This window comes from Anabrus simplex, chromosome 6 (genome assembly GCF_040414725.1).
Source record: "Anabrus simplex isolate iqAnaSimp1 chromosome 6, ASM4041472v1, whole genome shotgun sequence".
Classification (NCBI taxonomy): Eukaryota; Metazoa; Arthropoda; class Insecta; order Orthoptera; family Tettigoniidae; genus Anabrus; species Anabrus simplex.
Genome location: NC_090270.1, coordinates 185728787 through 185750115, shown reverse-complemented (window position 1 = coordinate 185750115; position 21329 = coordinate 185728787). Strand labels below are relative to the sequence as shown.

Here is a 21329-nt window from a genome sequence, read left to right as displayed (position 1 = left end):
GCCACTGTCGCATTACCCTTATCAGCTGAGAGAATGGTCAGTTCAAAATCTATAAGTTCCTTCAGAGCTATCCTTTCGCCTCTGGTTAAATTGGGCGTGGGTACAACAGCGGACCTTATATGAGTCTCACACATTTCAGTCTTAACTCCTCCGCCTCATCCGTAGGTAGTTTGTGGATGGCTGCCTCAACGGAAGTAAGTAACTTCTCAGTAGGAATTTTAGAAGGGGTGACAGCGAAATTAAGCCCCTAGCAAGAACTGCTGTTTGGTTCTCGTCCAAGGATTTCTGGGAAAGATTGATGACAGTTAACTAGCATCCAGGTTCGTGCGAGAGACCGCTTGTTTCTGAGCTAGACGGAGGAACTTTGAATTCTGTCTGAATGACACCTGGTTGAATTTTCGTTCAGCCTGTATAACAGTAATGGGATCGAAAGTCAACCACAACAAACGACCAAGCAAAGCTCACAGAAAGAAGAAGTGAAGGTAACTGCCTACTTGCCTTACATTCGCAACACCACAGATGGAATTGCCAAGGTCCTCCGCAAACACAATTAAAAAACTGTGTTTGGCACCACCACTAAAATTGCTCACAGCCTGATAAAACGAAGGACAAATTGTCCCCACTTTTACATCCTGGGGTATACAAAATTCCCTGTACTTGCGGTAAGGTATACAACTTCCAGACATGCCGGTGCATTGGTACCCGTATCAAGGAACAGGAACGTAATATTCGTCTCAACCAACCAGACAAATCAGCAATAGCTGAGCACGCTCTTATCGTCAGGTCATGATGTCGTGATCGAAGATGCTCGAGCTCTTACCCACACTAGACACTACAGGTCCATGATTATACGGGATGCTGTGGAAATACGGAGAAATCCTAACAATTTCAACAGGGACACCGGCTATCAATTAAGTAATACCTGGTTGCCAGCCAGTATGAATTTACTTAGGTAGTTCCCTTCCCTTTCCCTTCACTATTGTTATTTCGTGTCGGTGTTTTCCAAATTCGTACGTCCCTCATCGCCAGGTGTTTCATTCCACGCTTGTGTCAATGTTAGACACCTGTCAATGTCATATGTTACGTTCACATGTTGTGTGATCCTCATAGACTGATTCTGGTGGTTCGGTCAGCTTCCACGTCGAACGCTAGCGCTGTGCAACATCGTGAGAGCAATCTGGTGGCGAATGAACGTACCATTTCCACTTCTATTATAACGTCTAAATTTAAAGTCATTGTTTAAGAAACCTTTCTCGTGGACAGTCGAGATTTCGTGTGATGACGCACAGTTCTCTGCGAAACGTAAAGAATTTCACCTTATTTTCTTTACACGGCATAAGCCCAAGAGCATATACAGTATCATGTCTGTAAGTACGAACCGTGAAAGCGTCAATGGCATCATTCAATGAATTTTGTTGGGTAAACACTAAATGTGTCACTAGAGATCTTTTATATGCCGACATCGTACAACATGGAGTGTTGAATGGACTTTTTTCCGCCCTTCAAGAATCTGAGTACCTCTGCCGGTTTTGAACCCACTATCTTGGGATCCGGAGGCAGACACTCTACCACTGATCCACAGAATCATACTGCTGTGTAGTAGTAACCCCCGGCAAATGAAAGGAAAGCAGATTTATCTCTTTAAGTTTCGTTACCAAGTTCATTGTAGCCTTGTTCTAAGGACTGCAATTACTGCTCTACAAAGCTAAGTTGCAATATTACACAAAATATTTCAGTGGGCTCTAAACCACAAAGAATATTTTTTAATGATTTTTTTCCAAACATTCTTATGTTTAATTAGAAGATCCTGGTGTTTAGTAGATGCCTGGTGGCCATGATCGTTAAGGTGGTCAAGTCTGTATGGACTGACACTCTAGATAGCAAGTTCGAGTCCCGTTGTTCGAATAAAATGTCACCATCGGAATGTTGCCCGGCAGGGTAGGAGGTGGTGGTGGTTGACAGGATAGATTATGTGCCCTCACCGGGCTTAACCCTCTATCTTTCTGTTATCAAATATTAAATCATTCATTTCATCTCATTAACTCCTCTGATGAGGTTGACATCAGAAAGGGCATTCGGATGTGAAAACTCGAAGCGAAGGTTCATCTCACTTCATCACTTCTTATCTGACCCCGCAGAGAAACAGGACAGGGGTTGGACATATAAACAGACAGCATAATGCTTTGTTGTAGGATTCTCTTGTGTTGTTTTGGTTGGTGGTAATGTTCTTAGACAGAACTAAATATTTGGGTGTCTCCAGATTTCAGAGCAGGTTTTGCTTGTAAGCAGATACGGGGCATTCTTCTTCTCTACGTGTTTGATCTCTTCGTGAAGCTGTGCTATTTTCTGGTCTTTATCATCAGATATGTGTGCAATAGGGTCAGTGTTACTCTCCTTGGCAGTCTTTGCAACCTTGGGTGACAACTTGCTTACCCTGGCTATTGCTAGTTTCCGAACAGTCCCAGTATAGCTGTGTTCTTGATCACTTGAGACCTGCAAAAGACGAACAAACTGTAATTGTTTTATTTAATCTTTTATTTAATCTTCCATATAAAGGATATTTATATTATAAACAAAAAAGAATACATTACTTTAGGATTGTAAAACTGAAGACCCTATTAATAATGCTGAGTCATGTTTAATCCTTCCTGTATAATGGTATTCTAAAGATATTCAAATATTTTACATGTCAGGCCGTACTCATTTCAGTTCACAGACCTGCGGGACAAATGTAGCCTGATTTGAGTTATGAACAGTAGGCTGAATTTACTCGTATTTTTCAAACTGATGTTATATATACTGCAGCCATGTTCTCTCCTGAGTTTGTAGCTGCCATAGTATCCCCATGCAAGTTTGAAGTCCACTGGGATGAAACAGCATTTGAACACTGAATTTGTATCATCAGTAAAACAAGTTCATTTTTCAAATTCGTTTCATAATCGTCAGGACTAAAGTGCTTTGAAGATAAAAATTTCATTGTTCCGTATTGAAAGTATTAACGTTAAAATTGAATAATTGAAAAAGAGGTTCAACCTATTCAAGACATAAGAGAAAGAAATGTAGTGATTACATTCTTATTTAATAGTAATTAGATATGGAACCGGTTTCGACCCTAGTCCAGGTCATCGCCAGCCGTTCAAAACATAAAAACATGAAAAATAATGCATATGAAAAAGAAAAAGATTAAGTGAACTCTGGATCGGTATAAGATGAAATATAAAATGATGAAACTGTGAGTCACTTAAAAGAAAACAGTACGTAATATTATGAATGGTAGTACGGCACACGCAATGATAAGTAAAGTCTCACAATGTTTATGAACAGTGGATCTTCATATGGTGCTCGATAGTGTTGTGACTTTGTACCTGACGGTGTGTAAAAACTGACCCATTTGACCGTTCTCCACTGTTCATAAACATTGTGAGACTTCACTTATCATTGCATGTGCTGTACTACCATTCATAATATTACATACTGTTTTCTTTTAAGTGACTCACAGTTTCTACCCCCATTATCATTTTATATTTCATCTTATACCGATCCATTCACTTAATCTTTTTCTTTTTCATATGCATTGTTTTTCATGTTTTTATGTTTTGAACGGCTGACGATGACCTGGACTAGGGTCGAAACCGGTCCCATTTCTAATTACTATTAAATAAGAATGTAATCACTACATTTCTTTCTCTTTTGTATTGAATAGGTTGAACCTCTTTTTCAATTATTCAATTTTAACATTAAAGTGCTTTGAACATACTCGGGCATTATTAATACATTGAGATCTTTGTCACTTCCATACATTTTCCGAACTAGCCATTTTTCACTAATTGCGTATTTTAAAATCAAATACTAATTTTGAAATGAGGTCATTTTTTATCTCACTTTATTTGACTTCACACTTTCTATTTCATATCTGTAAAACATGTAATGCAATTGATTGACCCCTTACCATGGAAATAGTGGATGAAATTTTGCAGTTTTTCAATTTTAAGAAGAAAAAGTTCAACAACATATTGTGACCGTTCGTGGACGCCTGGTTCGAAGGTAACAGTAAACTTCATAATGTGCTCAGCTAGAATTCAGTGATTTACATGATCCTCCACTCAGGGCATGGCCCTTCGGAGAGAAAACGGTCACATCCTATCAATAATTAATCAGATAATGATCCAACATCATTATGTTCCAATATACTAAGTTCACTTAAATTAGGCATGAAATGAAAATTGCAACAAGAAATTGGAAGGAAAATAACTTTAATAAAATAAAATTAACTGACTATAATCAAACAAACCGGATAAGCAACGTAATTTTAAAAAATATCCTCGTGCATTTTCTATCGCACTGTACTAGAGATCAATTCCTTCTTGAAAATTGTCAATTGTGAAATTCAAATATCATCATCACTCACAACACTTTGACACATTTAAATAATTGTAAAACATAATGGAAAATCAGCAGTTTAAGTCTCTTTTCCCTCATCTTGTTTGTTCATTCATTATCACACTTGTTAGCCGTACTTTGTCCTTCCTGCTCTACCTATTCCTGTTGGTCTCATTGTAACCCCTAGCTAGCTAAATAATAGCTCGAATTTCCCAACGGTTCTTTGATAAACACAGAAAACCATTTCAAATACATAACAAAAACATTATCGCTCCATAATTGAGTAACTGCATGCCATCATCCAACCAATGGCATCGCTTAGCTGCACCTGAAATAAAGTACTAACTGCTGACATGTACAAGAAAATGATCAAATACCAGAAGGTCTGCGTTGCATCTGCGCCTCTCCGTCCTGCTGAAATAATGCTACAGCACCAACTCACTACCTCAAGCAAATGCCACAAGTATTAACATACAGTACAGGTGACAATGATCTCAAAATCCAACTACCGTTCAAGTAGCTTGTCGAAGATCCTACTTGTGGGTCCGCTTAAACATCCCACTATTTATGTGATCAAATCTTAACTCATTTCAGTTCATATGCTCAATCAAACTCTTCGAACGCCTCTAATCAATGCTAAATAAATCGCTCATTTATCAGACACAATATGCGCGGCGAACATACCTTTCAATAACACTATCCTAACCCATTGGTCATCTCGAAGAATTAACTCACTAACGCAATACACAATTCAATAAATCATTCACTAATTATGTCACATCAGCTATACCTTTGGATGACCCTACATGCCTTACGCCACCATAATATACACCGCAAAATAAAACAATCATCATTCCCTAAATAAATAAGCAAATGTCATTGAAGAGCCTCACTATTATACGTACCAACATCACATAATCCGATTAAATAAACACATCACAACACTCCGCAGAATTATTACATCGAAGGATCGCCACATCAATTATCTCACACACAGGTACATTGAAACTTACCTGTAACATTCAAGATCACATATTCACTTCACATTTGTTCCATTAGTTCAGAAGCTATGCAGGAAAGATCGCGCGTAACCAAATATTTACCGACGGTGAACGATATTCTAGCATGTGCAGTCGTATAATGAAACGTTAAACTAACACCAATAACACGTTAGGTTATTCAAGGAATTTCACTTTAGATCACCTGTGTAATATTGAAAATCTACATCTACTATAGCAGCTACAGGTAAAGCAAAGGGCCAAAAGTACATCTACTCATCTGGTCTTCACTTTATGGTAAGGGTAGTGGTAGTTAGGTCATTCGTTCCAAGCCATCTCATCCATTTCGGTACAGCCCGGATCCACCAGGGATCCTACCAGTTTACTCAAACATTTTCTCCATATGGATTTCCTGGTTCAACTGAAAGTAGCATTTTTGTCTTCAACCTGAAACTTGTACAGAAACAGTTACCAAAAGTTCATACAGATTTACAACTCCACTTTCGTAGATCAATACTGGCTCGTATGAATTAACGTCGTTTAATGCTATTTGAGCTTATTAAATGCTGTTTAGCCCTCAACTGTACAAATCTTCCGTGTTTTTATATGCAGACAAGAGCTACACTCACTATTTGCTTCTCGATCCCTTTTGTTATACAAGAATTGACATAAAAACAAAATTCTAACTTCATTATTTTCAATAATAATAATAATAATAAGGTTGCTTTCCATGAACCACAGAGCTACTATCTTAACTTCATTACATGTGATTTAGACATTTGAGGAAACTCGTTACTGCAGAGATTCACAAAGGAACACACACTACTATTGTTTGTTCTTCCAAACATGAAGTACGTCACACCATACGCCTATTAGATGGTCAGCTGTATACAATTCCAAGCTAATCCATGGCCTCCTTGACGTCTTTAAGACTAGATATAATGTCTGGCCTTTCTTCTTCTCAGTTGTTGATATAATTATTTGCTGATAACTGCTTGTAACCGAACTGTTTTTCATGCGGTCCGCTGTATACCACGGGGTTCTGAGCTCGATCTTCTGATTTCCGTCCACAAGATCTACCATAAATTTGCGAGTTGTGTCAGCTCATATATTACGAACATATAAATTTGCCGCGCGTCGACAATTTATCTTACTTCCATGCCGTCCATATGCATCTGTTTGACTTATGACCTTCAGTGACTCTCTGACACATGATTATACGTCATTGAAAGGTCATAATATGTCTGGTATTGAGTTTATTTCATTTTTAGGCCCTTCAGAATTGTTTGTACAAGAGATATCTACGTTATTATGAGTATATAAATATTGTGTGTGTTCCGCTTGGTCTTTTCAGTTGGTATAAATTTATTGTTCCGTCTACCGTCGCGCATGGCCGCCATTACTTGGACACTGCGGACGAGTCAATACTGCACTGTTACAATTTGAAAGGAAGGAGAGCTGTGGTTTGCTGTCATCTATATTTTTTCAAGAACTGTATGAATCAAATCTTTTACTGCAGTGCCCATCAATGCACATAGTACGTTTTGTAGTAACTACCGGTATGAAAATCAGTGAACGTGTACCGCGCGGGCTTCGTTCTCTGGCGGATGGCCTTCGATCTTAATGTGTCAAACCTTAAACTGATCAGCGCGTTTTCTGTGAAAAATCCACGCACGTCACAACTGTCTGTTTTTCACAAATATGAGGCATGTAGTACCAGCTTCTTTAAACCTCCAGTTCTGGTACTGTGCAACGGCACAGAAGCATTACTTTTGCCACTATTTTCGTTCAGTATAGTCATTGTTTACCAGTGTGATGCTTTACATGCTCTATAACACTAAAATAATTAATTTGAATCTATTAATCCTACAGCAAAAACAAGGAAGATTGTTCATATATCTGTATCTACGAAGTAGGTCACAATACAGAAGAATACCTTTACCATATAGAATAATTTGCCCTTTTTTTTAAATTTCCTCTGCATGACGATATCAGATTCCAAGCAGCACGATAGTAAACTTTAGCATGGCAAAGCAGGAATGTCTGTACCCTTCCTGAATGAGGGTTATTAGATTTAAGTACACAAGTATAACGCAGGTGTCGAACAAAGAATTCCTGGTCTCTTTAAATTTAATAACAGTCATGGATTGACAAGATTGTGTATTGAAGTTTTTTTTAAATTTTATTTTGTGGCTTGTAGTCCCTCTTTTCTCTAAAATGTGGTATCAGAAAATGTATTTGATTGACTGAAAAGATGTTCAAGTCCTGTGTTTTGTTAGGTTACTATTCTTAATAACCTTACCCAACAGTTGTGTTTGGTGTTTGTTCATCACTGTTAGTTTTTAAAGAATGTTAGGTGACTCTTGGTTCCTTTCTGGACTGTTAGATATTGGACTGGGGCACATCTCAAGGGGAATACTTTGTAGGATGCAATACGCCCTCAAAACACTGAGTTCTTCATAGATATTGTAGTTTATTGTTTTTATTATTCTTATTCTTATTGAAATGTTGCGATAAGAATTGAGAAATGGAGCTGTAAGCTAATCATGAAAGTAGAAAACCTTTTTTTTTTTTTTTTTAGTAAGGAAAAGATTAATTCAGGATATTTTTAAAGTTAAAAATTTAATCACTGCTGCTGAAGTAGAGTAGATGTCTGAAAATTAGGACAGTAGACATCTTGCCTTAAAATACTTTGTAGTGGTTTCAAACGGGTTGCATTTAGGCCTTTAGGGACCTTTGGGCCCCTTTAAACAACAAGCATCATCTTCAATGCATTTTGGCCTAGAAATTGTGCTCATATTTGTCAAACTCTAGGTTTGCTATGTCATCACGTTATCCCACCCACTTGATTCGGTGCACTCTCTGGAAAATTTGACTGCGTTAAATATCAGTTGCGCCAGGCTGAAATATTTTTAGTTTATAAAAACTACAACTCTTTTGAAACAGACTATATAGTAGGTTTATTCCCATACACTATGGGAGTATGCAATTATAAGTTATTTTTAAGTAAAAATTATAAAAGATGACAATTATGAAAGTTGACACTTTATAACTGATTTGTCTTATAACCGTCTTTTATTGAAAAGGATTGGGAGTTTAGTTTACATATTTCTGTACATTTTTTTGAGGCTCTGAAGAGACTAGTATCTTTTATAATATTTTCCTTATACCATTGCAAGTGTGCTTATAATTTATTATTTTTCTTTTGTTTTTTCTTTACATTATTTTGTGTTAAAATGTTGATGTGAAATACATAATTTACTTTATTGTTTTAGGTTTGAATTCTATGAGAAAATAAGCTTAGAGCCATATCTTCAGAATCCAGAACCTACTCGTGCTGATTATACTCTTCATGCTGTGCTGGTTCATAGTGGAGATAATCATGGCGGGCATTACGTAGTTTTTATAAACCCCAAGGGAGACGGCAAGGTAAGCAACTTGAAGTATAATATGATGACCAGGATGGGTTATAATGCACTTTACTACAGGATTTGTCATGTTTTTGTTTTAGTGGTGCAAGTTCGATGATGATGTGGTATCAAGGTGTACAAAGCAAGAAGCCATCGATCATAATTATGGAGGTCATGATGATGATATGAACATGACTGTAAAACATTGTACTAATGCATACATGTTGGTGTATATAAGAGACAGTGAACTGAAGAATGTATTGCAGGAGGTAACAGAAGAGGACATTCCACAGGAGGTGATGACCAAAGAACCATAGAAATTCTGCTTGGTTTAATTTTATTGTTGTGAAGTATTCTTATTAGAATGAATCTACAGTGAAACCTTGTTAACACATATATACAGCAACCTGTATGTGAAAGTTGGTATTAATAAAATTCATGTTATGCAAATCTGTAATCTTTTTGTTCCTTGAATATTTGGAAGAAATTAATTAAGAAATATCTGCTTTTTAAATATTTGAATTTCAGTCATTGTATTCAACTTTGTAATATTGCAAAATTTTAGGTTGGCAGGAACGCTCGACAATGAATGTAGAAGAGCGGTATGGAAGAAGAAGAATCTTTTAGCCCAGGATGTATAGCATTTACACTGGATGTATATTGTGATATACGATGCTTACATCAGTGTGATTGAGAAACCAGTTCCTACGAGACATGCTTTGGTATAATATTAAGCCAAGACATGGTTTCTGTTTTCATTAGCATATGATCTACTTAGTCATTGAATCTTTGCAGAATGTCATACACAAGGAACAATGATGGTTTATATTAAAGTAGAATAGTGAGCTAAATTTTTGTTAATATTGTTTCTTAAAGACAATTCATGGTCGAAACTCATATTTTTCTCAAAACTTGAAGTTACTGAATGGTACTGTAAGAATGGATAAATAAGGTTGCATTAACAAGCTTTTACTGTATATAGGTGTCTCACGTCTGGAAAAAGAACCATGGTCTGTGGAACTAAGTTGGTTATTACCACAGAGTAATTATTATGCATTTTAACAAGATTCCCAGTAATTTTCCTGTTGCTGTAAGCACATCATTTTCCAAGACCTCATCTACCGCCCCAAACTATTGATAATTTTCTGCTGTTGACAATACATTTCCTAAGTATCAGGAGCGTTTATAGTGTTCTACAGTATGATTGTTGAGGGGTACCATTTATCTTTAGAGCAATGTGTGTGATCTTACATTTTATTTTTCTCATGTGATGTGTGCATGCATTGATTTTTTTTTTTCTGTATCATCAGAAAATCAGTACATGCTAGAAAGTATAGAATTTCAAGCTCATTACTGGCATTGAAAAACACAAAACCTATTACAGTAAACTTCTATTATCCGTCCCTCAATTAACCGTTCCGCTGATTATCTCTCATCTAGAAAAAATCTCTCTTTTTTAAAAGGAATCTACAGTTTTTCCAAAACTGATTGAGCGTACTCTTGATGTCTGTAATAATAATGTTATTGGTTTCACGTTCCACTAAGTACTTCGACAGTTTTTGGAGACGCCGAGGTGCTGAAATTTTGTATTGCAGGATTTCTTTTATGTGCCAGTAAATCTACCGACAAAAGGCTGACATATTTGAGCACCTTCAGAACATCAGACTGAGCCAGGATAGAACCTTCCAAGTTGGGGTCACAAGGCCATCGTCTCAACCATCTGAACCACCCAGTCCGGCTCTTGATGTCAAGATATCTTGATACAGTATTCTGTTTTGGAGTGACTGTGCATTGACTCTCCAACTCATGAACCCCCAATTATACAAGGGAAGTTCAATATATAATCATCATCATAGGTTGCTCTGCCATTTGGCAGGTCCAATCATGGCTGTGACCTCCATATCTCTCGATCGTGTGCCCTTTTCTTCACTTCTGCGTAATCTTCCTTTCTTTTTCTAATGCTGTCTAATAACTGATAGTCTCGTTCCTCTTCCTCTTTTTCCTTTTATCATCCCTTCAATTGCTACTCGTAGTAAAGTGTTGTGTCTTAGATTATGACCTATCCAATTTTTCTTCCTATTTTTGATTATGGTCAGCATGCTCTTCACTTCTCCCACTCTCTTCAGAACTTCCTCATTTGATATTTTATCTTCTCACTTTACACCTTCAGTTCTTCACCAAATCCACATCTCAAATGCATCTATTCTTCTCTGTTCTTCCTTCCTTAATGTCCATGTTTCAGCACCATTTAGAGCTATGCTCCGTATGTAACACCTTGCAAGTCTCTTCCTCAGATCTTTCTCTAGCGAGCCACAAAACAGTTTCTTCTTCTTGTTGAAGCTCTTTGGCTAAGGCAATTCAAGCTTTTATATCTGTTATAGAGTGAAGGTCTTCAGTCACAATACTTCCAATACTTATTCACCTGTTCAATAATTTCTCCCCCTACCTTGATTGTCGCTTTTTCACCTTTACCTCCAAATATCATGAATTTGGTTTTCTTTTTGTTTATGCTCGTTCCATACTCTTCACACTTTTTTTAAATTTTCTCAGCATTTTGCAGAGGTCCCTCATATTTTTAGCTATTACTGACATATCATCAGCGATCCTTCTCTTACCTCCAACATTGACACCTCTTTTACCATCCAAGCATTCACAAATAATTTCCTCCAAGTAAATATTAAACAAAGTTGGTGATAAGCAGCAACCCTGTCTAACACCTTTCCCCAGTCTGATTTCTTCTGTTAATTCTCCTCTTCTTCTCACTCTGGCTGTTTAGTTTTAATATAATTCCTTGATCAGTCTTCTCTCTCTCTCTCTCTCTCTCTCTCTCTCCATTCCACTCCATGTTTTTTAAGTATCTCCAAGAGCTTATCCCACCTCACTTTGTCAAATGCCTTCTCTAAGTCTACAAAGACTATATACTTTACTGTTTTTCTCTATGTACCTTTCTCCTATGACTTTCAGTAAACCAATGGCATCCCTAGTGCCTACTCCATGCCTAAATCCATACTGTTCTTCACCAATAATTCTCCATTCATCTGTAAATCCTTCTGTTTATTGCTCTTAATAGTATTTTAGCTGCATGGGAAATTAAACAGTGTCCTGTGTTCTTCACATTTCATACTATTTTTCCTTTTTTTTTCTGTTGGTATTAATATATTTTCCAGAAAATCTTTTGGTCATTTCCCTTTTAAGTATATTTCTTGACAAAGTTTTACAAATATATCCTTTCCTTTCTCCTGCGGTACTTTGAGTAGTTCAACTGGTATTTCATCTACACCAACTGCCAGTTTCAGTTTTAAAAAGTTGGTAGTTGGGAGGGGGATTGCATCTTTGAATATTCCCGCTTTGTCTCATAGAATTTCATTAATTTCTGATAGGTTGCACTGCTATAACTAGTCTTAAAAACGGGTGTCTGTATAACGGAGATACGTACGAAACAGAGAGCCGTTATTAAGTTTCTTTTGGCAGAAAACCAGGGCATCACAAATATTTGCCAGGCTGAGTGGCTCAGGGGCTTGAGGCCTTCTAACTCCAACTTGGCAGGTTCAACCCTGGCTCAGTTCGGTGGTATTTGGAGGTGCCCAGATACTTCAGCCTCGTGTTGGTAGATTTACTGGCACATAAAAGAACTCCTGAAGGAAAAAATTCCAGCGCCTTGGCATCTCTGTTAACCATAAAACTGGTTAATGGGACGTAAAGCAAATAACGTTGTTGTTATTATTATTGTTATTGTTGTTGTTGTTATTATTGTTATTATTGTTGTTCTTATTGTTATTATTGTTATTATTATTATTATTATTATTATTATCATCATCATCACAAATATTCATAGCTTGCAGAATATCTAGGAGACCTGGCAACAGACAAAAGCATAGTGAGCCTTCTCCACGAAAGCGCAAAACATCACACAAGTCTGCACACCTGACAGGAGCTCCCAAACTTCAGTGGACTGTTCTTCCTCATCCACCCTATAGCGCAGATCTCGCACCTTCTGAATTTCATCTGTTTGGTCCAATGAAAGATGCACTCCATGGGAAGCACTATGTGGATGGTGGGGAAGTTATCTGTACAGCATGACGTTGGCTCAGACTTAGACGAGTCAAGTATACCATGCACGCATACAGGCCCTCATATTATGTGGCGTAAGGCCGTAGCATTGAACGGAGTTTATGTTAAAAAATAGGGTATTGTAGCAAAAGGATTGGAGAATAACGTGGTGTATTTCTTGCTTTTAGGAAAAAAGTGTTGCATTATATATTGAATTCCCTTTGTAACATAACTATTATGTGTACACGCGCATAGCCCAGCAATCGACATTGAGAAATATGACTTCATACATTTTTACTATGTGATTTTATGTTGTGTAAAATTATTTAACTCTTAACTGTTACAAAAGAGGGGGATGTAATTTGAATCCAACAGTTGCAAACTTTCTTATCCATTTCATTACTGACAAATAATATAATGTGCCCACTCCCAGCTCACAGAGCGTTGAATATTGTATGTTAGTCATTTCTACTTTAGAAGGACACCTATAACTCATTTTGGAAAATATGTAGTATCTCCGAGTATGTGTTCTTTGTCTTGCTCTCTCTCAAGATTTAATATCGTAAATATTTCACAATGTACAGGAATCGTAAACCGGGCGAGTGTGACTGACAAAGTTGAACATTTATTTTCCATTCTAATAGCCAAGAAATATGAGTTTTAAATCCACAACAAAGAGTAGTTTTTAACCATCGAAAATAAAGTAAATATAATTGAACGTTTAAAGAAAGCTGAACTAGTGTCAATTATAGCATCAGAGTTTGCTGTTGGTGTGACAACAGTGCAGGACCTAATGAAGAATAATGACGTTGTGCTGCATTTTGCTGTAGGTTCTGACAGTTCACATGGACTCACTGAAAGAAAAACAATGAAGGCATCATCTTTAAAAGAACTGGATGCTGTGTTATTCACGTGGTTTCAGCAAAAGCGAGGTGAAGGTGTTCCTATTAGTGGTCTTATGATAACAAGCCAGGTGCAGATTTTTCCCGAAAAGGTGGGGCTCTGAGGGTCCTCACCAGCGTCTAACTGTTGACTATAGACCTGTATGGACATACATGGCATTCGAGACTAACTGGTGACAGCAGTGCAGCAGAAACCTAAAATACGTATTTGAGCGCATAAGTCAAGTATACAATGCTGATGAAACTGGACTTTATTGAAAGTGCTTACCCAGTAAAACACTAGCGCAACTGCTGAAGAGAAATCGGCTCCTGCTCACGAATCTAGTGAAAAATGCGTTACTATCTTGTGTGTTTGAAGGATAGTGGCGACCATAGATTCAAATTAGCTGTTAGTAAAAAAATTCATGTTCTTTCAAAGGAACAGTGATGAAATGTTTTCCAGTAAGTTATTGTCATAACAAATCTGCAATGATAGCACGTGATATTTGCAGGACTTGGTTCCATAATAAGTTCATACTGTGAGTTCGAGATTTCTTGGCATCCAAAAGCATGCCATCAGAGGTCGTCCTTTTCTTGATAATGCAACCTCTCACACTGTTGATACAGAGTTGAAATCAGAGGATGGAAACTTTTTTGTTTCCTATTTGCTGCCTAATGTAACATCATTAATTTAGCCTCTGGACCAAGTTGTCACCGCAACATTTAAGGCCCATTATAAACGGGAAATTCTAGGCCTCTTACTTTACGAAGAAACGTCATTGGTTATGTTCTGGAAAAAAGCTATTTTTAAAGAAGGACTTGATCTTTCCCAGAAATCATGGGATCTAGTAACCTCTCCGACCATTGCTCAATTGTGGAGAAAATTGCGTGTTGATGTCGAAGAGCTCGCCTGTGATTTTCATAGGTTCATTAGTGAAATGCATATGAAGGACTGATGATCAAAGATATCCTGAAGATTATTGCAAATAACGTCCATTTTGGAGAAGATGATGAAAGTAGCATTGAGGAGGAGATTCATACTGACGATTTATTGCTTGGACATCGCATTTTAACTGATGACAAAACAGTAACTAAAAGTGCAAACAGGAACTTGGCATTCAGCTGCAAAGTGATAAGTGAAAGTTGAAGATGATGATGCTTGTTGTTTTAAGGGGCCTAACATCGAAGGTCATTGGCCCATAAGTGAAAGTAAGGGAGGATAGGGAAGAAGAATGCGTCACAATCAATCATGTACCACTTCAGACTGCACTGGAGTCAGATGAAGCTTTGAATTCTTGAAGCAAGAGGACTATACGGAATTTTCTAAATATTCTTGTAATTAGAAAGCTCAGAATGGACATGAAGAAAATAGTTTGTACGAGTGCAAAAAAAAAAAAAGTATCAGATTTTTAAAGCAGCTTAAATGACACCAGGTAAATTATTTTATTCATGTTCTGCTGGTAATTTACTTGAGTATTTAGAATATCGTCGCTGCTGGGATAAAACCTCGTATGTGAAATATTTTAGCTTAGAACTTTGCCCGGTAAGGTTCTGTCATTCTCGCTCTTCATAATGTATGTGCTGTCTGTCAGTATATCTCCAAAAATATTAACACGTAGGAGGTTTTGTCCCGGCAGCGATGATATATTGTTGTTGCATTGACTAATTTTGGTTTTAAACAGGGTTTCATGCACTGTATTTTAAGGTTATGTGATGTGAACCCTTTGAGATTCAGGTTTCTTTGCCCATTGCACACCCCAAAATTGAGGTTTTTGCACGTTTGTAAAACAATCCTCAAGAGGCATTATATTTTAATGAAACAAATGAATTTAACGCAGTATGTTAACAAGACATGAAACGACTAGTTTAAGCACAAAAGTTGTGAAATATTTTTATTAATTTTTTTTTTTTTTTTTTTGGTATGATAATCCTCAAAACAAGGTACAGGGCAAAGAGTTTTGTTGCACTCCTTACAATGGTAGATAGTCCTTGTGTTCCTTTTCTCCCTTCTTGGTGTGTAAGCACACACATAGCACACTCTTGAAGGTGGTCTTTTTCCTGGTTTGTTTGGGGGGATAAGGCGCTTTATTTACCTTCGTTCGCCTCAGATGTGGCAGCTGTAAGACCTCATTCTCACTTTCATTTAAGTCTTCACCTCTCGAATTATTTCCAGATATACCTCCTACATTGTCTTCATCACTGTCTTCAAATACTGAACAATCACTTTCATCATTCATAAGAATGTATTTAACTTCATTAGCTTCGGACGTTGCGGCATTAAGACCTCATCCTCACTTTCATTTAAGTCTTCACCACTTGAATTATTTCCAGATATACCTCCTACATCGTCTTCATGACTGTCTTCAAATACTGAACAGTCGCTTTCATCATTCATAAGAATTTCACGAATTGTATCGTTGCTTGTAAGCAAGTCAGCTTGACTTGGTGCAGCCATTTTTAACTGCTTGCAATCGACTCGCTAAAGCTGAAGACATCCGCTTAAAAACCTTTCATTTCCAGCGCTCCCCTTGGTGATAACAATAACCTAACGACTTCAGAAAGTAGCCAACAGATGTTGGGAGCTATCCGTTTTTCAATTGTTGTTGAAAGACATACAGTTACGAAGATATATCACTTCAGATTCTGACATGCAATATATTGCACCGTAACCACAGCGGCACTTATCGCTACACGCAGTATATTGCGCCGTGACCTTCAGTGGGTTAAAGTCCATTAAAATTAGTGATACGTTTTATCCCGGGGTGTTTTTTATTATAACAGCTCACCCTTTCCCAAGCATTAGAACGGATAATCGAGGTTTTACTGTAGTTGTATTAGACTAATTTAGGCAAGATTAGTGCAAGTTACTACTGCTACTTGATAACAAACACTATGCTTTTCCCATTTAGGGATTGCTATAAGACAAGGCCTACTGAACGCTGTTTGTGTGTCCAACCCCTGTCCTGTTTCTCTACGGTGTCACATATGAAGTGAGATGAATCTTCGCTTCGAGTTTTCACATCTGAATGCCCTACCTGACTTCAACCTCATCAGAGGAGTTAATGAGATGAATTGAATGATTTAATATTTGATAATAGGAAGGGAGAGGGTTAAGCCTGGTGACGGCACATAACCTACTCCTGTCAAATAGCACCAAGGGGTCTGCTCAAGGCTCAAGATCCATCGGACAGATAAATCATCTTCAGCAACGTTGTATGCCCTCCATATGAGTTCTTCGGAGAGGTTTGGAAATGAATTGCGGCCTTTGGCACACAATGTAATGATTAAAATTGAAGACCTCGGGGGGGGGGAAAATAGTGATAACCCTCAAATTTTAAAATGTACAGTTTTTTGTAGTAAACAGTTCTATCCAACATGAAGTTTCATTTTTATCAAGAAGCTAGTTGATTTAATAATAGATGGCAGCAAAATTCAGCTTCGTTTTTATAACAAGCCACATGTCTTTGCATTAAACAATGACAATCCACATTTCCAAAATGGCGGATATGTTTCTAATGATATGCTTTCTGCCAAACAAAATGTCATTTATGGTACAGAAAACAATGAAGCTGAGGAGTTAATAGACGGAGATGACAGTTTAAAGGATCCAGATTATGTTGAAACCCAGGAATATTATGGAAGTACATCTGGAAGTGTGAACAAGTATGTTTTCGAGATAGCTAGCAGCTTTGTTTACCATGTGGTTTTGAATGTTGGTTATAATTATGCACATGCTGTGATATAAAGTACCTTTTGCAAAAGTATTAGTATTGGTATTCATTAGTATTAACATTCATGTTAACACCTACAATTAACTAGTGTCATTATACTGAAATGTTATAAACATAACCGCTCTTTACACGTCCTTTATGCGACTATGTGGGTTATAACATTTTTCATTTGTTGATGTACCGGTGCTATGTAGGTTATAATTAGTTTACCTGTTATTTTCCTTTAAATAATTGGGTAACTGCATTATGTGACATTTAAAAAAATGTACGGAAATCTCTTTAACATGCCGGAGTGGGTATCTTAGGCGGTAGAGCTCTAGCTTTCTGACCTTTAGTTCAGTATAGGCTCAGTGCGTTGGTATTTGAAGGCGCTCAAATACGTCGGCTTTGTGTCGGTAGATTTACTGGCATATTAAAGAACTCCTGCGGGACAAAATTTCAACATCCCGGTGTATCAAAAAACCGTAAAAGTAGTTAGTGATACGTAAAAGCAATAAAAGCAATAACATTATAACATTATATTAAATTATTTTTCTTTAACTTAGTTCATTTTATTAAACATAAGTGTACATTCAGCATTTTTCTTCCTTCCCTAGGGCGGTAAGGAAAATGCTTCAATGGGTAGCACCAGTATACTCTGAATTTGATAGTAGTTTGAAGTGCAGTGGTACAAACAGTACAGAAATGTTCATTAATGAGAAGGATGATGAGAGATAAGTCCAGTTGAGAGTGAGAAAGACTACTTAACTGACATTAGTCAAAACATTGTATTGTTGTAATTGTGTTACTAACTTGTTCCTTTCTGTATGTATTTTCGTATATTTCATAGAGATGTTTTCTTGTGTTGTCAATTGTTCACTACTTTATCAACATTGCATGTAAATAACTATAACCCTCAAATTGATAGGTGCATTCAGTTTTTAATATACTCTAATTCCCTATAATACTGGTTTTTTATGCATTTTTTCTCCAGGATGTTATAAAAAAGGATTACATATACCACTGTCATGAATAATATGTTTCAAAGTTCAAAAATGTTAGCAGTAAATATTTTGTGAAAATTAATTTTATTATATCTCATAACTTACAAATTGAGGCGTATCAATATTTTCTCCCGAGGTCTTCAATTGTATACCACCACCACCACCACCTACCCTGCCAGCCAACATTCTGATGGTGATGTTTTATTCAACCAACGGGACTCATACCTGATAACCACGGTGTCAGTCCATACAGACTTGATCACCTTAACAATCATGGCCACCAGGCACCTACTGAACACTAGGATCTCATAATTAAAAATAAGAATGTTTGGAAAAATCATCAAAATTATTCTTTGTAGTTTAGAGCCCATTGAAGTGATTTGTGTAATACTGCAACTTAGCCTTGTAGAGCAGTAATTGCAGTTCTTAGAACAAGGACATCATCCCGATGGAAGTCCTTGATGCAGGAATTTGCAAGGAAGCCTGAGATTGTACTTCTTGCACTGACTATTTAGACCATAAAGTTGTCAAGTTGATACCTTGGCATAGTTGGATTTTAAATGGAGAAATTTGGTGTGCACATCAGATGGTTATTCGAAGTATGACTCTGTTTTTATGTTTGGGTCTATGTTAGTACTTATTCTCGCCTGAAGGATTAATGGCTATCATGTTGATATGCCTCTTGCTTCCTGTTTCCAAGGGTCTGTGGATTTCTTCGTGAACAAGAAAGCATTTTTGTCCCAAAGCATCACCAATGGCAGATCTTATTTTATTGTTCCTTCAGTGCTCAAGTGTTACATACTCACTTTGGGATCACCTCCAGTTGTTAATGTTTTGGGAACTACCAGGTACAGTACTAACAGCACTGATGTTAGATTTCATCATGAGGGCTTGTTTCCACTCCCTACTGCTCATATCTTCAGGCTTGCTCATCCGTCTGTTAGCAGGTGTACACTCCTTGTTAAGGATGGCACCTTTCCCTCTGTGTGAGAGGGAACACCTGTATTGTTCTCTTTCTAGTAGCCCTCAAGTAGCTTTACAAACACTTACTTGCCTGGTAGCCACTGCAAGCCTTCCATATCTACCTCCAAATCAAGTTGATGCATGCAGATTAAAGCTTCATGAACTGAGTCAAGAATTTGGTTGATGTTCTTACAATGTTAAAAGGTGCTTTGGACAGGAGTTGATATAGAATAGATGCTTCCCATCTCACTTTAAATAAACCCAGACCCTTGTATTTTTGGTCTGTGTAACGTATAGCAACAGATGTGTCACCAGGTAGTTGCATAATTTCTTTGAGGACACTTTGATTAGGACTTTGATGTCCCAAGGAAATTTTACTGGTATTAATTTAGAATGTGTAATAAAGAATGGGTATATGAGAGTTGGAGGAATTACATACTGCCAATTTTTGGTGTGATTGTAGCAGGGGAGAAGATTTTAGCAGGTCTTCAGTAGTGGCTTTAATTCTGGACAGTTCATTGAAAGGTTAGTTCATTTTAATATCAGAAGTACATAAGTAGTATACTAAATCAATAAATTATACTTCTATATTTTGATTATACAGTATTTTACATGCTTGTGCAAAAGTAAAGCAAGTTTGTCATTTATTCTTTTCTTACTATTCATGCAATGAATGTATATCATTAGTGAGAAAAAGTTTTCTGATCATTGTTGTAACAGTAGTAGTCAGCAAAACTCTGTTGTTGAAGTGTAAATAGTTCTCATGTGAGCTTAGTTGAGACGGAAGACAGTATTGAAAACAATGTCTCCTGTACCGAAACTTGCTCATTGGTCACAGAGTAAAAGGAGTAAGGCAGCGACACACTATGATCAGGGTTATACTTATGCAGTGATTGTAGAAAGGTAGGGTAGAGGCGCTACAATGTCGGGTGTGAGAAAAGTTTGCAAAGCGCTATGAAGAAACAGGGTCAACCAAAACTGCTCCAAGAACCAATAGTGACTGATCAAGACTCTCATAGTATCTGCCATCTTTCTCCGCAAGACTCATCATACAGCAAAAAATTATAAATGCCCTCGTGAAGACTTCATGGGTTGAAGTTTTTGATCAAACGGTCAGACAAAAACTTTGCAAAAATGGTTTGCGAGCAAGGGCTCCACCTAAGAAGTCTTTTTTGAACAAAATGGAGTGGTAGAAATGTATGCAGTGGGCTTTAGCACATAGAGAGTGGATGTAAGAAGACAGGGCTAGAGTTATTTGGCGTGACGAGACCAAGATCGGCATCTTTGGGAGCAATGGAATAATGTATGTTCGTTCTCGACCAGGTGAAGACTTGTTGCCTGAGTGCACCGCTGGTACTGTGAAGCATCCCGTCACTGTCGGTGTGGGGCTGCATGGCAAGTCATGGCATTGTGCTTCTGCAAGTGTTACAGGGCAACATTTATGCCAAAAAGTACCAAGAAGTCGTCTCAGTGTTAAATTGGCTGCCCCCTATCTGTGATTTGTTTGCTGCCCACTACCTGTGATTTGTTTCAAGGTAACATCAATCAGTGCACCTTTCAACAAGACAGAGCACTATATCCCAGCCCTAGAATCACTAAGAAATGGTTTGCTGACCATCACATTAGTGTGCTTCCTTGGTCTGGCAACAGTTTGCACCTCAACCCAATTGAGGACTTGTGGTCAATGCTTAAAATTTTGGTATCATGACAGAATCCCAGTAACAAGAGGGAGCTGCTAGAGGTCATTCTCAATTCATGGTTCAGATTGATTAAAACCAGAATATCTCCCATTTCGATGACTCGCCGCACAGAATTAAGGCAGTGATTAAAAGAAAGGACATCCCACGAAATACTGAAGAACATTGCAATCACTTTTATACCATATAATTTGTAACTTTTTGATATTGTTGGGTTGCAGTTTTGTTTAATTTTT

The 21329-nt window shown here is 37.4% G+C and overlaps 1 protein-coding gene across 2 annotated transcripts in view; it reads left to right on the top strand.

The window, feature by feature from the left end:
- Nucleotides 1-21329, top strand: part of Usp7 (Ubiquitin-specific protease 7) — a 458856-nt gene that overhangs the window by 239650 nt on the left and 197877 nt on the right. For both annotated transcript variants that reach the window (XM_067150095.2, XM_067150096.2), the window contains exons 11-12: nt 8654-8807; nt 8890-9084. In XM_067150095.2, coding sequence (XP_067006196.1) covers nt 8654-8807; nt 8890-9084 — 349 coding nt within the window. The remainder of the gene's footprint in view (nt 1-8653; nt 8808-8889; nt 9085-21329) is intronic.